At 38.0% G+C, this 18,137-nt stretch overlaps 1 protein-coding gene across 1 annotated transcript in view; it reads right to left on the minus strand.

The window, feature by feature from the left end:
• The window catches only part of LRRK2 (leucine rich repeat kinase 2), a 140,111-nt gene extending 130,171 nt beyond the window's left edge, over nt 1-9,940 (minus strand). Inside the window, exons 1-4 of the mRNA XM_021690397.1 lie at nt 9,768-9,940; nt 9,418-9,503; nt 4,870-4,979; nt 2,467-2,555 (exon numbers count right to left, since the gene is read on the minus strand). Of these exons, the coding sequence (XP_021546072.1) occupies nt 2,467-2,555; nt 4,870-4,979; nt 9,418-9,503; nt 9,768-9,921 (439 nt within the window). The 5' untranslated portion in view covers nt 9,922-9,940. The remainder of the gene's footprint in view (nt 1-2,466; nt 2,556-4,869; nt 4,980-9,417; nt 9,504-9,767) is intronic.
• Nucleotides 9,941-18,137: the final 8,197 nt, after the last annotated feature.

The following is an 18,137-nucleotide window of genomic DNA, read 5'->3' on the forward strand; positions in this document are numbered from 1 at the left end:
GAAACAGACTCCCTGCCGAGCAGGGAGCCCGATGCGGGACTCGATCCTGGGACTCCAGGATCATGACCTGAGCCGAAGGCAGTCGCTTAACCAACTGAGCCACCCAGGCGCCCACACTATTCTTTTTTTAAAGATTTATTTATTTATTTGAGAGCGAGCACTCGTGCATGAGTAGGGGGAGGGACAGAGGCTGAGACTCTTCAAGCAGACTCCCCATTGTGTGTGCAGTGTGAGGCGGGGCTGGATCCCAGAACCCATGAGACTGTGACCTGAGCCGAAATCAAGAGTCCAACGCTTAACCATCTGAGCCACCCAGGTGCCCCTCTCACACTATGTTTTATGTCTTTTCTTGTCCTGTCCAATTCAGGAGACACTAAGCACATGTGGCTTTTTAAACTTAAATTTAAATGAATTAAAATTAAATAAAATTAAAATTTAGTTTCCCACATTTCAAATGTTCAATAGCCACATATGGCTATTTGCCATGATATTGAAAGGTGCAACATTTCCTTCACTGCAAAAACTTATACTGCACTGTGCTGCTGGACTTTGCCCTTCTATGTTGCAGGAATTTTGCCTCATCTGCCTTAGAGTTCTCCAGAGGCCAGCACAAAAGTAAATGCCCAATAGCTATTAAATCCATTAACTAACAAAGCAAACAATAAAAACAATCTGTAAGTTAACCTTTAATAAGTATCTGAGATGAACTTAAAACACATTAAAAACTTCCCTAACAGCGTAAAATTCTAAATGTTACATGGAAGATACTAAATTAACCAGTCTTTTCAAGACCCATGTCAGGTTTCCTAACTGTCTGAATTTTTCTAATTCATAAACTCTCAGATTCCTGTCCATAGCAAATGGAGAACAAAGGAAAAAGAAAAAAAGGCTCCCAAGGATGGGTTTCAAATTAATCATGGTTAAGACTCGTTGGTGCATCCCATTATGTATTTTCATAAAAGGCTGTGGTAAAGTGGTGAGAACCTTCTGGCCTTTCCTACTCCTATCCCTTCATACTCTGATCTTCACCTTCCTTCTTCCTTTCTCTTTCTCCTATCCAGTCTTCATGATTTAGTAGGGCCAATGAGCACATTTAAGAGCTTCCTACCCCACAGATCCAACCCCTATCATGCCATCTTCCCAGGTACCTGTAACTCTAGGTATGCTGTTCTCCTGACCTAAAGCACCCTCTACCACTTTGAGAGGGAAAACCACTCCCCATCATCATGATTATCTCCCTGTGAGCAGTCTTTCTTCTCAGAACCTTATATAATAGCAAGTGTTCATCACAGCAATGATCATAACTATTGCACCATAAAGATTCTTTGTTTCCAGGTCAATAATCCTTCAAGCAGAAGTGTCCTCAAGGAAAGAACCTGGTATGTGGACTCAGACCCTGGTTCTACTAGATACTGGCTGAAGCAATCTCTTTGTGCTTCCATGTCCCTCACTAGAAAACTGTGATCAAATACCCATCTCAAGAGATGTTTTGAGGATTACATTTTTAAAAGCATGTGAAGTATTTTACACATGAAGCCTGGCATCTAGCAAGTATTCAAGAAGCAATGCTATGTATTTTTAAAATATTACTATTATGTCATACCCTAGAACATATAGAAAACATATTAGAGATATAATGAAGAAAGATATAATAATGACAAGGACCTGTATGGCCAACAAGCTAATGGGAATGTGACATGCGGGACCAGACTTTGGGAGCAAAGCTGGGAAGAGAAATTAGGTTCAGGAATAATATATAAAGGTGATGCTTAAGGTCAGGATATTGGGTGGGATTTTTGAAAGAAAAAGAGTGGAGAAAAGAGATGAGAGGGGCACCTGGGTGACTCAGTTGGTTAAGCGTCCGACTCTTGGTTTCAGCTCAGGTCATGATTTCAGGGTCATGGGATCAAGCCCTGCATCAGCCTCCATACTCAGCATGGAGTCTGCTTGTCCCTCTTCCTTTGCTCCTCCCCACTCTCTCTTTGCTCCTCCCCCCGGCTCCTCCCCCCACTCGCTCATGCTCTCTCTCTCTCTCTCTCCCTCAAATGGATAAATAAAATCTTTTAAAAAAAGACAGAGAGAAGGAGAGAAAACAGAAACAAAAAGAATTTTGGAAATCACTGATATTTAGGTTATATTATACTCTTATACTTTAAAAAGACATTAAAACACATTTGGTAAATGGTTTAAAATATTTTTTTAGGGGCGCCTGGGTGGCTCAGTCGTTAAGCGTCTGCCTTCGGCTCAGGTCATGATCCCAGGGTCCTGGGATTGAGCCCCGCATCGGGCTCCCTGCTCAGCGGGAAGCCTGCTTCTCCCTCTCCCACTCCCCCTGCTTGTGCTCCTGCTCTCGCTATCTAAAATCTAAAAGATTTTTAAAATCTTTAAAAAATAAAATAAAACAAATAAAATAAAGTATTTTTTTAATCTGAGTCAACATTAAAAATATACATGTGTATGTATTACCTGAAGTTAGAAGGAGATCTAAGGCCTTCAGTCCAACTGTTAACAGGTTTACACTGGCATTATGAACTGTTAGCATTTTAAGAATCAGTCTGTAATTAAAAACAGAAATCAAGGTAAGAGTGAATTATCATACCTAGATGTTTGCTTTTTTAGATGTTGTGCTTCACTCACCTATATTTTTATTCATCTCATTGTATTTCATTCCCTAAGAAGCTCTTGTGCATTTTTCTTCCATTAAAACTGAGCCAAACTTATAACAATTAAGAGGGAAATATGTCTCAATTAAAAAGTTAAAACTTTTTCTCTGAATATTCAAATTCAATTACTAACTACTTTCACCCAACTCCATATCTAAACTATCATGAGGAATTACATACATCAAGAGATCAAGCCTATTTTTATATTTGATATATACTTGTGTATTATATGTTATGTATGTTGATATATTAAAATATAGAGAGATGTAATAAAAATGTTAGTTTGTACATATAAATTAAGAACCCATATGAATATTTAAATTATTGATTTTTACTGTTTTTGAAAGAGAAATTGACAATATTTTATCAGTGAACCTAGTATATCAACAATATTCAATTAGTTAAAATTCATTCAGTTTAAGTCTCTGAGTTAATCAATTCTAAAATATACAATCCTTAGTCTGTTTCTACCTAGTGGTGGTTAGCTTTACACCCTTCAAAGAAGAAAGAGCCTGGTGACATCCGCAGATTCCCAAGAAACTTGCCGCATGGTCTCCAGTCGGCAAGGTGAGGAATTGAGGGACCCAGTCCCTCTACTCCGTCAATTCTCCTCCAACCCATGTTGCCCTACCTGTCCCTGCAACATACCCACTGTTCCGACTTCATCTCCACATGAAACTTCTTCTTTAGTACTGTACACCTTCGGTGGAAAAAAGTCCTTAAATATAGGGAGATTATGTTTCACAATAAAGTTTGCTGGGAATGATCTAATATGCTCCACTATAGAAAGCAGTGTGTCTACCTTATTCACACTACTTCAGGCCTAAAGTAAGAATATAATAAATATTTGATGAACAGGATGAATGAATGAATGAGTAAATGAGTGAATGCGTGGCTGAATGAAGGAGCAAATGAGACTCCCTACAGAAATGTTTATGTAATCTAATTTGAACAGTGAGTTTGTACTAGAATATGACTAGATGAGTTTTCTAAAACTCCCTAAGTTTATAGATTACTAATCTTTGGGGATTTTGGAAATCTGCAACCAAATCAAGGGACACACAACATTTCAATTACTAATTACAGTTATATTTCGTATCATTCCTCATTAAATGCTGCATACTTTAGAAGTGACTCATAGAGTTTCAGAAATTGTTTGGAGATGAGAACATCCATTAACTGTGAATATGCTCTTTTCAAAACACTCTTTAGATCATGGAAACTGAAGAACAGCAACACATAAAACATCAAAGATGGAAAAACGAGTAAGCACAGATATGCTCACCTATGAACAAACAGCTCTTACGTGTTTAAATTTGCAACTATGGCTGATACTAATAAACAATTCAAAGATGTAAAATTTAGTTTTGCACAAAATACATTTTCCACAAGCTATATGTCATTGGAAGCAATAGGTATTCACTTCTCTGTGGTAAAGAAAAGTCACATTAGGTATAAAGAACGCCTAAAGTTAGTAAGAAAAGATAATTTTTAAAAGTCAAGGGAAAAAGTTATAAAAAAGGATTTTCCTGGAAACACATTTTTCTTCAGAAAATTTTTTCTTAACTAATTATGGCTAAAGAAGTGGTCTCATCTATGAAGTCATTATGTTGCAAACTGCAGTAACATAGCTGGTAAAACAACTACAAGATTTGACTGCAGATGTGCTGAAAGGTAATTTCCTCTTTTTTCTTCATTTTGAAAGCTGTGGTTTAAGCTCATAAATATATATGTCTGACTATATATATAAATGTACTTTTTAAAGACAGTAAAGCATAAACTTCTAAATTACTACTTACAGAACCAAATTTTAGTACCCATTTTTTTTTTAAGAACTAGTAGTTTGTATCAGTTCTACTATTAAAAAGTTAAAAACTTTTGTTGGTTTGAATTCAGAAGTAGTCATCAAAAATCTACAACCTAACCAATTGTATAACTGCATTATTATATTATTAAAACAATAATAATAGCACCTGACATTCTACCTCAAATGTCAATTTTCTACCTCAATTAGATAATATACTCCTGAGTTGAAAGAAATCTCTCTATAAATGTAAGTCACTGATTTGAGAAAAAAATATTTGTATTTTAGAGGATTTTACCAGATTTGCTTGGATTACAAATACATGATATATCAAGGGCAGGATTGTCATATGTATGGATAAACACTTAATGAAGTTTGTTTTTACGTATCTGTCATACTTACTGGTGAACCCCAAGTACTTCCCAATCATGTCCAATATCCTGAGGTCCCATTAAGCTTTGCATTGTATTTGGACAGATTTCTATCAATTTGCAAAGAAGTGACCAACCCACCTAAAAGCAAGAAAGGCAAATATTCACATTTTTTAAACATGCTAAAAGAACATATTCAGTCTCTTCATTCTTACTGGAATACGTGACTACCTATTTTTAAATAATTATTTTAAAACAAAATGACATCCTAAAATGCTTACTGAGGAAAGCAAGCCATATATTTAAAATACATCTTTCTCCAAAAATCATACCAAAAGGACATACAAAAAAATATTAGAGCATTCCTGAATGATGAAGTTAACAGATGTGCCTATTATCTAAATAAAAAGAAATAAAATAAAATGAAACCAAAAAAATAGTTTCAGAGGACACACCAAGATTATGAAGTACAAGATTTTTAAGTCACATCTACCTGACAGAATTTCTTCTAAATACTTAAGATTTTAATTGTAAGGGGAAAAATTAAGTGATTAGGAATGGAGGCTAAAAAAAATTTTTTTTAATTAAAAAAAAAAAGGAATGGAGGGTTAGGGGAAGTTGGAAATTTTGATAGCAAAGTAAAGACTGCTCCGCAGGGAGGGTAGGTAGAATGACTGGCAGAGAAAAGGAATGGTCTGACCAGTATAACGTCTGGTACAGGAAAAAGAGAAAGGCACTATAAGAAAGAGAGGGGGTAGAATTGCTCAATGGGTCCCTCCAGGTTTCTTTAGAATATCCAAATATGATTTGATGAGATGTGGACATCAAAAATATCCCTAGACTTTTTCCCATTTCCAAATGAAATATGATCTTACTGATGCATTATATATACAACTTTTTTTCAACCTGTTTATACATGATGCCAACTTGAATAAGTTGCTCTTCTGGAAAAAACACGATTTTTAAAAATACAACTTTTTTAAAAATAGGGTATTTGAATTTCAAACTAGAGATTAAATTTAACTCACTCTTCCTGTTGTATACTCCTCTCTACACTTGATCTAAATTTAAGGAATCTTCCATTCTTTCTATTATATTACAGAACTAGATTTGATATAGTCAGAAAAAAAGAAAATCGAAAATGTATAAATATGTAGCATCTAGAGATTCATGAAAACGTGTCTAAGTAGGATGTGTGATAAATATCGATACATGAAGCCTGACAGCGAGAGTCCCTGTCAGAATTACCCAGAGAAGGATACAGTATAGAAAAGGTAGGACTTGAGCCAGATTTCAAAGGAATTAGAAACATGGTCATTCAAAATAGGGAAATGGAAGCCTCTGAAACTGCTAAGCTGTGAGGAGAGTGAGGGGTCAGGTGGTAAGGACAGTGCTGCAGGGCAAGGGTCTTGCTAGACAAGACCAGACACAGAAGTGGAGCCCAGTGATGCGGACCCGGATGACAAGGTGAGCATTTCTATGCATCCAATAAGGAATAATGGCACAAGTTTGTTGTTTACAAGAATAAACAAGGGCTCTTTCACAAGACAAAAATGATTACACAAGATCTCTTTACAATATGATTTCTGAATCTTTTCTGGATTAAGCATGAATTGCTTTATTCTGTCATTACATCCTTTTACATAATTTCAAACTGCTTGAAAAGGCAGCAATTTCTGACAGCTATTTTTACCTATATTTAAGTAGGACATCCTCCTCCACGTAAGCCGAACAGACATTGACAATCCAGCTGTCATAGAAACCAGCTATTTTCGTGCTTTCATAAAATATATCGAGACTTTTTCCCCAAGTATTTAAGAAAATGATATTTGGAACAGCTTCCGGTGGGAAATAAATCATAAGGCACATAGGATGCTCTACTCATTTCTGTACCTGCATGACTGACTCGAGGAGAAAACCTGTTTTGTTTTGGTTGGTGAATAAGCAGCATCAGTAATTGCTTTGCAAAAGGATTGAGGCAACTGAGCCTCTATGATTAAACAGAAATCACTGGCAGCAGAGCAGAGGTAACAACTGATCCATTAATCTACTCAATTAAAAGCTTATCTTTCAGAGAGAAGGTTCCTATCCTGCCCAGTTATAATACAATTAAATTGGTAGTTTCACGTTATTATAACTATTCTGGAAACTCAAGCATCTAATTAATGCACAATGGGAAAGAGTCCAGGGGTTAAAGAAAAATTCAGTCACTTTCATTTATTTCGTTCTCTTACTTCAAAGGTTGAAACTTGTGGATAAAGACAAGTTATGTAAAATTGAGGAGCACAGAGAAATGATGGGATGACTGGCAGAAAAAGGAAACTACAAGACAGCTAGCCTAACTACCAATTCTCTAAAGACTGTCATTTATTACAGAGCATTAATAAAATATAAAAAGACCTTGAAAATACAAATTTGGAGTCTGGAGTATCACGTGAAATGAACTCTAGAAAAAAACCTTAATATTTACTTTTGAATTTACCTTACCTTCTTAAATTCATCATTCGGAAGTTTTAAGTCAGCACTTCCAACCAACTCAAAATATAAAGCATTAAAGGATATGTATACTAATTACACCACAAATGTGAAGAAAATTGAAGGAAAAGAACTCTTTTAAGTGGAGTATTAAAGTATCAGTAAAGAGACCCCTTTCTACATCCCTTTGATAAGACCAATGATAATTAAAATGGATAACGTAGTTGTGCCTAGCATGGCCACAGTATTTGTAACAAACCATTGTGCTTCTTACTTGCAAGAACAGCTTGTGAATTCACAGTGTATACTGGAAAGAGATTTTGAAGTATGTGAAGACTTGAGTCCTGGCTCTATCATGAGCTCCATGGTCCTAAATGAGCTACTTAACTCTGAGGTTAAAAATGTCCAGTGAGATTTCTGACAGAGCAGTGAGATTCCAGTGAGAATTACATAACAGCTTTTGCAGACGAATACATGTACAGTGCTGAAATGAATAATTCTATTCCATTAAAGAACCAAATCAAAAGACAATTCCTTATTTTCTTGCATACTTTGTCTCTGGTACCCGCCAGACAAAATATTAAGTGACATTCATAGCTATTCCAGACAAACATGTCCAGGCTTGGACAGCTTCTAAAACAAAGAATGAAGTGGTGGGTCTGTTCCAGCCTCCCCTGGGTTCTCAAGTTCAGCACAGCCTTCTCTGGACCCTGCACACCAAGCTTTCCCAGGGTCCTGTGGGTTCTGAGTGGCACCCAACAGGGGAGCTCTCTATACCAAGCATGGAATCCAAGGGATAGAGGCTGCCAGGCAAGGCACTTCTGAACACCAAAACAGAGGCAAGGAAGAAGGGATGATGTAGGAGGTGAGCAGCAAACACAATGGGCCAGCTTTAAAATGTGACTCATATTTCATCGGCAAAATTCAGACTCTGGATGCTAAAAGGAACGGTGTCTTTATCATGCCTCTCATCTTTTCATGATTTTGTTCGCTAACTCCCTGAAAATCAATAGTCCGATGGGAAACATTTCAGTGGAAGAAAAATTAATATAACCATTTATCCCACATTTAAACGTTCTCATATAAAAGAAGTTAGGTACATGGTTCACCCAGACTAGACATAGCTGGACACAGAGATGAACATAAAGATGAAGGTAGCTAGATATAGATTTGGAGATCCAGATAATTCTTACATCTGTCTAGCCTCTCCAGCAAGTAATAAGAAACACTGGCTTTCTGACTACACCTTGAGAGAATTCAAAGTTCAATTCTCTTTCCCTTCAGGACCCAACGACATGCAAATGACTGATTTCAGTTCTCTAAATCTCAGAATCTACAAAGGAAGTTAATATGTCAGGCAATAATTTGTTTTAACTGTAAATCATCCTTAACGATCACCTTAGGACTCTTTTTTTTAAATATATTTAAGGTATTTGACAAATTTCTGTGTTTCCTATGTTATGGGTTCTAAGTTTCACTTTTATATTCAGTTTATATGAAAAGAGTTGAAAAATACAAATATAAACTTGTAGGAGAAAGGTAAAACATCATTTTCTTTAGATAATACAAGGTACACTACAACTGAAGGCCAGAAATCTGTTTTCAAATTAAAAAAAAAAAAAAGAAACCTTAAACCTATGAGAATTTGCCAGTTACTTCATTTCATTAATTTATTATTAATTTTTATTACTGTTAATTATTCTCCTTTCCCAAACTATTCACAATGGTGTCATCTCTAGGACATGCTGTACATTGGTAAGATTCTTAGAATAATCTGATTAAATGCTGATGCTGATGAACTCATCTAGCCAATCACAGAACTAAATTTCAACCCATGATTATTCCCGGCCACCACCAACCATATTTTGTAGGTCTGTTGTACAAATTTACTTCTACAAAACAATCAGGGAGCACTTAGTGGGCCCTTTTAGATCATTAACATTTGATAATGATTTGACAACGCTTCCTTCTTAAAATCACGGTCTGTGGTTTGTGAAGCCGAAAGTCAGAAATAACCCAGAACCTCTGGGTATATAATACTGACAGAAAAACATCTATTTCCGAAGAGAAAAGGGAAGGGGCGACATGAAAACAACTCCTTTACCTGCTGCACGCTAGCGACTCTCATATACAAGTCCAAGACGATCAACACAGGCACGTGGACTTTTTTGCCTTGAAATAACTTGGAGGCTGGAAAAGAAGGGGGTGAGGGAAAAGAAGCAAAGTCACGATTCACTCACCCCTTTTGGGTCTGAAACGGGGGGGGGGGGGGTAAGCAAAAGAAGTGAGCGCAAAACCTTCCTAAAATTCTCAGCTCCTCTCTGCCCTAAGGAGGAGAGAGTCTTGGCTTCTCAAAAGTCCAGGTTTGTGCAACTCCGAAGTGCGAGGGAGAAAGTTTGCAAAAGAGGCGGGGGGGGGGGGTGCGGGGTGATAAGTTTCCTTGCGAATGATTACCGTGGTCGGCGTACGTGAACACCAGCATATCCTCCAGAATTTGGACCAGGGTCTCTATCTGTTTTCCTTCCTGGACATTGTTCAGCCTGACTATCAACTTCTTCAGAGTTTCCTCGTCCTCCTCCTCGCACCCCTGACAGCTGCCACTGGCCATGATGGACTCTGCTCCAAAGCGACCGTCCCTCCCTCACGAAGGCCGGCTGCGCCGGGAAGGGGCCGGGGCGCCGCCGCGGCTCGCGGGGACGAGCACAGTTCACTGCCCGCAGCCAGCGCTCCCCGCCGGCTCCATCCGCACCCACGCCCGCCTGTTTATGAGGAAGGCGGCGGCTCCCCGCCCTGCGCTGCCCTCCCTCCCCTCAGCCCTCCTCGGCTTCCTCCTCCCCCACCAGGCCCCAAAAATAAGCTCAGTGGCCTGCGCGAGGCTCTGCCGAGGCAGGGCTACGCCGGGCAGAACCGGGGCGGGCCGGCGGGTCGCGGCTTGAGCTGGGCCCGGCCGGGGTGACCGTGACCGTGGCCCCCGCGCGGGCCCAGGCCGGGTCCCCGACCACGGAGAGCGCCGCCTCCCGGGACCGGATCCCGTTCGCCGCGGCGGCGCGGCCGGGAGTCCTGGTGGAAGAAACTGACTCAGCGCACTCCCGCGGAGTCCCCAGGCCCGGAGCCCCGCAGCCGCGGCGGGAGGAGGCGCGCGGTCGGCAGCCTGGCGGGCCACCCGCCCGACCCTCCAGCCTGGGATCCTCCAGCCCCGCGGAGGTCTGCAAACTAGGAAAAATAAAAAATGAAAGCCTCCGCCTATCTCCAGATCTAAGAATAGAAATCTGGGCGTTGGGAAAGGAGGACACCGCCCAGTTGGCCCCTTTTAGGAAAACATGTTCTTTAGAGTTCCCCCTATAGGGAAATGAATGATTTACCCCCAAGGATGGAAAGAGATTTTTGCAATCCAAATGTGCCCAGCTAAGGCTTTTTTCTATGGTTGTTGTGGCATTTGGTAGGAGAGCAAATAATTCCCCCCCCCCTTGGTTATCTAGAGTTCTGATGGCCAAAAGTCCACTAAAATTAACTTTTGAAAATTTGAGTTTGCACTTCGTAGGGTCTTGATAATTGGGGCACACCAAAGAATAATCAGTTCTCAGCGCCATTTAAAGAAAAACACGGGGTAAAGGAAAAGATGAAAGCGGAAAACCAGAAAAAGTGAAAGATACAAACTTCAACATTGATCCCCTGATGTTTAAAATCACTTTTAAGTGTCTATAGCCCTAAAGTTAAAAAAAAATAAAAAGAAAAAGAACCAAGGTAATGTGTTTTTCAGGAAGAGAAACCTAAGCAAGAGACGCTGTAGACAAGGCTGAACAAAGATTATCTGTTGCTTTCAGATTATTTGTCCTGGGAGTCATTTACAAAGGAGAGAATTGGACTGAAACTTAGTACTTCACAATTTTAGATGGTTTGTTTCCACTTCTCTTGCCTCATCTGATGATAATTCTGAAATGAGTGAGACAACTACTTACCCTTCTTTTGCTAATGAGGACATTGAGATATAGTGTTGATGAGAACATTATTGTCTGAGTCCACAGATAGAAAGTTGAGAGCCATGACTTAAACCCAGGTAGATCTCCCAATGCCAAGCTGAAGGTTCTTCACACTCTACCACTGTAATCAAAATGAACGAGGCTGCCCTAATACATTACGTTAGTAATATTGCACATTCTAATTCAACCTCGATATTGTGAATATGTTTTGTTGTCATAAACACTTTTTATCTTTTACAGTCATATGCTAAAATTTACAGTCGAAATGATAGAATGGCTAGGATTTGCTTCAGAGTAATCCAGTGGTGGAGAAAGGGGTGAAATGGGTGAACGTAGAGATGAAATGATACCACTTTTGAAAGGACAAAGTGGGAGAATTGCCCAATTAGACATTGAGTCGGGACCTCTATTACCTTTGGTCAATTTCCCAGAGAAGGAGAAAGTGTCTGACAACATCTTCCTATGAATTAGAAAAATGCATCTCTCATTCCAGGCAGACACAGCCCTATGCCAGGGTGTACAAAGCAGGATTTGGGTTTCAGACTGAACCCATCCCTTCAGCCTGGTATCAGATACTAGGCATGGTTTGTACAATATATGAAGCAGTGTGTTGAGTCTTATTATGGTGCTATAGGAATTAATTGGCATATTAATGGCACAGCTATACAAAATGACTAATGAAAGAGCACAGAGAACCCAGAACCCAGAAACATACCCTTACATATATGGAAATTATATATGAGCAAGGTTGTATTGTATATTGGTGGGAAGAGAATGGACTATCTGATAAATGAAACTGAGGTCATTAGTTGTAGAAAAATATCAAATCATACCGCTTCCTCACACCATATTAAAAAATAAACTTCATGTGGATTGAACATTTTTATATAAAAAATGAAAGTAAATGCTTATGACTATTTTATGACCTTAAGGCAGGAAAAGATAAGACATAATCATCACCATCCATAAAGGAAAAGGTGGTTACATTCAAATACATTAAAATTTAAAATTCGGCCTATAAAAGGCTCCATCAACAAACTCAGAAGATGGACAGAGAGTGGAAGATTTTTGCAAGGCATACGACCAAAAAAAGACTAAGATGAATATGTAAAAACAACCTGGGTGGCTTAGTCAGTTGAGCATCCAACTCTTTTTTTTTTTTAAAGATTTTATTTATTTATTTGACAGAGAGAGACACAGCGAGAGAGGGAACAGAAGCAGGAGGAGTGGGAGAGGGAGAAGCAGGCTTCCCGCCAAGCAGGGAGCCCGATGCAGGGCGAGCATCCGACTCTTGATTTCAGATTAGGTCATGGTCTCAGGGTCGTGAGATGGAGCCCCGCATCAGGCTCCACACTCAGCTTAAGATTCTCTCCTTCTTCCTCTGCCCTTCCCCACTCATGCTTTCTCTATCTTAAAAAAAAAAAATCACAAATAATAAAGCAAAAAAGTCTAGTTTTTATATGAACAAAAGATATAAAAGGCAATTTACAGAAGAGAAAATGTCATTAAGCCTGTCAAAAAATGCTCAACCCACTAGTAATCAGGAAAGTGCAAATTAAAGCCATATCTCACATACCATTTCACACCCCTCAGATTAACTAAAAATTTAAAGTTTGATGATACCAATGATTGGGTGGAATGTGGAGCAACCAGAATATGTATACAGAACTGTAGAAGTGTAAATCAGGACAATCACTTTGGAAACCAATATGGCAATATCTAGTAAAGCTGAGGATATATGTATCCTAAGACCCAGCACTTTCTCTCCAAAGTTAGGCCATGGAGACATTCTCACATATGCACAAGGAAAACTGTATTAAAATGTTCAGTGCGACATTTTTTTGCTTATAATGAAAATGAAAACCACTTGAATATCCATCAACACTTAAATTACATATATTCATATAATGGATTTTTATAAAGCTGTGAAAATTATTAAACTAGAGCTCCATGTATCAACATGACTGAATAGCAAAAAATATAATACTAGGCTTTAAAAAAGTTACCAGAGGATACATGTTCTACTGTGATATCAATACTCTAATGTTATAAAACATTCAACGTTGCATATACTTTAGGGATATATACATTTGTAGTAACAGTACAAAAATTATACACGGGAATAAAAAGTTGTAGCTAGTGGTTATCTCTGGGGAGAGGAAAGTAGAAACATATCCAGGAAGAACTGGAGGCTACAATTATATCTGTAACTTTTTTTTCTTAAGCTTATACTGGGTACATGGATGCTCATTATATTATTACCTATATTCTATATTTCTAACTTATTTCATAATAAAAATAATCAGGTGTATGTTCAACCTCACTGGTGCTCAAAGTAATAAATAAAACAATAGATTAATTCATTTTACTCACCAAATTAACTAAGAAGTCTTTGAAATTTGGGTAGGAGTTTATACATGAGGAAATAAATTGTTCATAACATAGAAAGGTATAACATAAAATTACAGAATTTTGATCCAAATTTTGCAAAAATAATCAAAAAAGTACATGCCTAATGAAACTGCTGAAAGTAGATAAGATAAACACATGTGTAACAGGGGTTCTTGTTAGGTGATAGAATTCTAAGTGATTCTTACGGTCTTTATATTTGTCTGTGTTTTTCAAATTCTCCACAGCAAATATGTATTATAACAAGAAATAAGGCAAAGTAATTTACGAAATACAATTTTTTACCTTAAAAGTAGAAAACTTATTTGGAGAATATGACTTACCGCACTAATAAGTATAGGACAAAGTATTTTATATGGCACAAGCAAAAGAGGAAAATTCAAACTGAAGTCCAGTGGACTTATTGGATATATGCTGTAATTCAAAAGTCTACATAGCCCACAAATCATAACCCAAGTAATGTATCCTGGTTCTCAGAAATACTTCACTGATGCTGTAAATCCCATGAGGGCATCTTGGATTTTGTTCTATACCCACACTCCAACAAAACAATCCCTGGCACAGAACAACCATTCCATGAATTTCTGGTACTTGGATGAATAACTGAATCAATGGAAATGGCAGACCAGAGGAGTAAAATGAGCTTTCCAAAGTCATCACCAAAAGGCAGAACTGAACCATGTGACACTGAGTTCTCAGACTCTCAGTCCAGACTTTTTCCATCACTTTGTTTTTCTTAGGTGAGTTTCATTAAACCAGAGAGTGGCTATCTAATCACTGAATTTATACTTACCCTTTATCATCTGTGCCTTATTTATACAGGAAGCAACTTTCTTTTCTGGCTTCTGAACTAAAGATAAAAATCACAGCTGTGCTCACGATGTGACATTCTCCTTCTATCAGTTGAAATAATCTCTCATTAAAGTAAAATCTGATTAACTCTGAGATTACAACAGCAGAGTATCTGTAGTCTTCGTGCTTGGTTTGCTCAGGAAAGCAGTCTCCCAAATTTTTATGTTATTATTATATCCTCATTTAAAATAGTTAGAAGTGCATATGTATATTAAGAGAATCATAGAAAAACAGGAACAGTAGCATAGAAAATGAATCCAATATCTATTTCACCCAAAATAGATCATTGCCTAGATGATGCTGGGCATATTATAGGTGATCAAAAATATTTCTTGGGTTAAATAAAATAAGTTATTGGTCATGGTACTTAATCTCTGCTGGTAAAATAATTAAAACAATGACATGATGAATCTTTATTATTACATTCTTTTATAGGAAAAAAGTGACTGGAAATTTCTTTTTAGGAGCAACATTGTTTTTACAACTCGATAACTAAATGGTATCTTTAAAACATAGTTTCATATCCCTTGCAAAGGTAGTTATAATATAAAGGTGTATACATGCTTGAGTTCCAAATGAAGAGGTATATATCAATCATATCTTTCACCACTAGTACTAGTTTCTGGAAAATTTAGATGACTATCCTAAGTGGATGCTTTTGTTTAAATCTGTTGTAAAAAGCACACATCTTCTTATACTATTAAAACTTTTATTGTTAAATTAGTTGACAGTAATTTTTTGAGATTAATAAGAAGGCAAATTTAGACTACAAAAACAAGACTATTTCAGGATATTCAGTCATTAATCAACAATTACAGTAGTCCCCCTCTATCTGCAGTTTTGCTTTCTACAGTTTCAGTTACCTGTGGTTAACTGCGGACCGGAAGCAGATGATCATCCTTCTGACGAATCATGGGATGGTCAATAGCAGCCTAATGCTACGTCACACGCCTAAGTCTTTCACGGCACCTCATCTAGTCTGTGGGCATCTTATCCTCTCACATAAGCACAAGAAGACAGGTGAGTACAGTACAATAAGATATTTTGAGAGAGACCACATTCACATGACTTTTATTACAGTATATTGTTATAACCGTTCTATTTTATTATAGTTATTATGCTAATCTCTTACTGCATCCAGTTTATAAATTAAACTTTATCATAGGTATGTATGCATGTATGTATAAAAAACACAGTATACAGGCATACCTCAGAGATATTTCAGGTTCAGTCCAGACCACCACAATAAAGTGAATATGGCAATAAAGTGAGTCAAATTAAATTGTTTGCTTCCCAGTGCATATAAAACTTATGTTCATAATATACTGCCGTCTAGTAAGTGTGCAATAGCATAATGTCTAAAAAAAAGTACATACCTTAATTAAAAAATACTTTATTGCTAAAATATGTTTACCATCAGGGTGTCCGGGTGTCTCAGTTTGTTAAGCATCTGGCTCTTGATTTCAGCTCAGGTCATGATCTCAGGGTCATGAGAGTGAGCCCCATGTTTGGCTCCATGCTGGGTATAGAACTGCTTAAGATACTCTCTCTCTCACTCTCTCTTTCTCTCTCTCAAAAATAAATAAATAAACAAACAAATAAACAAAATGTGTTTACCATTATCTGAGCTTTCAGCAAGTCATAATCACAGATCACCATAACAAATATAATAATAATGAAAAAGTCTGAAATGTTGGAGAATTACCAAAATATAACATGGAGACCTGAAGTGAACAAATGTTGGAAAACTGATGCTGATAGACTTGCTCTTTGTAGGGTTGCCACAAACCTTCAATTAAAAAAAAGGCGCCTGTGTGGCTCAGTCAGTTAAGCGTCTACTTCAGCTCAGGTCATGATTTTGGGGTCTAGGATAGAGCCCCATGTCTGGCTCCCTGCTCAGCAGGGAGCTTGCTTCTCCCTCTCCCTGTGCAGCTCCCCCTCCTTGTGCTCCCTTGCTCTCTCTCATAACTAAATAAATAAAATCTTAAAAAAAGAAAAAGTATCTGAGAAGCACAGTAAGACGAGGTATGCCTGTATATAGGGTTCGGTATTATTTGCAGTTTTAGCCATCCAGTGAGGGATAAGGGAGAGAAAGGAGGACTACTGTATTGTATGCCTACTGAGTTTGGGCTCTGCTTTGTGTATTAGGTACCCAAAAGACATACTCTCTGAAGTCACTCACAGTCTAGTGAAACCAATTTTCACACAATTGTGAAGCAATACAATACAGTAATTGTTCTAATGGGAGAAAGAGAAGGACTAAGACTGCATGTGCATGGCAAAAGTTTGAGGATTGAAGAAATCACCATGCATGCAAGGAGAAGAAGAGAGAGAACCCTGGAATGTGAGGAGTGAAAGAGGAGGAGTGTCCCAGGAGGTACAGTGAGGGGGTGAGAGGGAAAACAGGGAGAGTGGAGGAAAGTATGTAGAAGGGGAAGTGTTTACCAGTAAGGTCAAGAGCAGGAAAGACTTAAAAGTACCCTTTGGATTGGGTAACACAGGAGAGGAGAGCAATTCTGCACACAGTGGTGAGCTCTAAAGCCCACGGCAGTATGCACAGTGAGCTGGGAATGAGAATGCATAAGTGTTTTACAAGTGGCGTTAAACTTCAGTTATTGTTTCAGTATTAATGAGGTGTTAATTTTCATGTTGCCAGTGTCTGTAAGATGACTCAGAATCTAATTCTTGCCTCTGATTATCTCTACATTCCAGTGTTACCTTTCCCCCTAAATTAGTGTTTCTTTCCCTTTACAAGTAAAAATCCTGCTAAGAAAACATATTAAGTTGCTACCAACAGTTGGAAAATGTATTTGTTTTATTGCAAACCAGAAAAAGAACCAAGAGAGAAAAATATTGGTACAGTTCCTTCCACCAAAGAGGTATGTTGTTACTGGCAGCCAGAACATGGGAACTATAGAGGGGAGCTCCCAACTCCCACAAGAACTTGGGAAAAAATTGAAGCATAAAATCAACAAAAGCAGATGAGACCAAACATAATACATTGAGATCATTTCAAAGAGACACAACTGCACTCAGATTAGCAATACTATCTATACCAAATTAAATACATTAACATATCTAAAAAACAAATGTATTTCTCTGAAATACATTTCCTGGTCAACCAGGAAAACACAGATAAAGAAAAAAATAGGCAAACTTCAGTGCTCATCCAGGAGAAGTCATTATTAAATAAATTTTGATAGAAAAGTGAAGCAAAAGCAGACTGCACTGTTGGAAAGCATGTCTTGACCACTGGATTTTGGACCCTCTGATGAAGGTACCCTATTACCAAGATGAATGAATGAATGAATGAATGAATTCAACAGTTGTTTACTGAGTGTCTGTTATGTGGGCACTAGGATATAAAAGTACAGAGTTTACAATCTAGGGATGTCACAGCACTGGGTGGTAAGTATTGTAATGAGGTATGTATAGGTTACTATAAGAATACATTAAAAAGGGAAACTTTTGGGCACCTGGGTGGCTCAGTTGGTTAAGCAACTGCCTTCGGCTCAGGTCATGATCCTGGAGTCCCGGGATCGAGTCCCGCATCGGGCTCCCTGCTCGGCAGGGAGTCTGTTTC

This window comes from Neomonachus schauinslandi, chromosome 5 (genome assembly GCF_002201575.2).
Source record: "Neomonachus schauinslandi chromosome 5, ASM220157v2, whole genome shotgun sequence".
Classification (NCBI taxonomy): domain Eukaryota; kingdom Metazoa; phylum Chordata; class Mammalia; order Carnivora; family Phocidae; genus Neomonachus; species Neomonachus schauinslandi.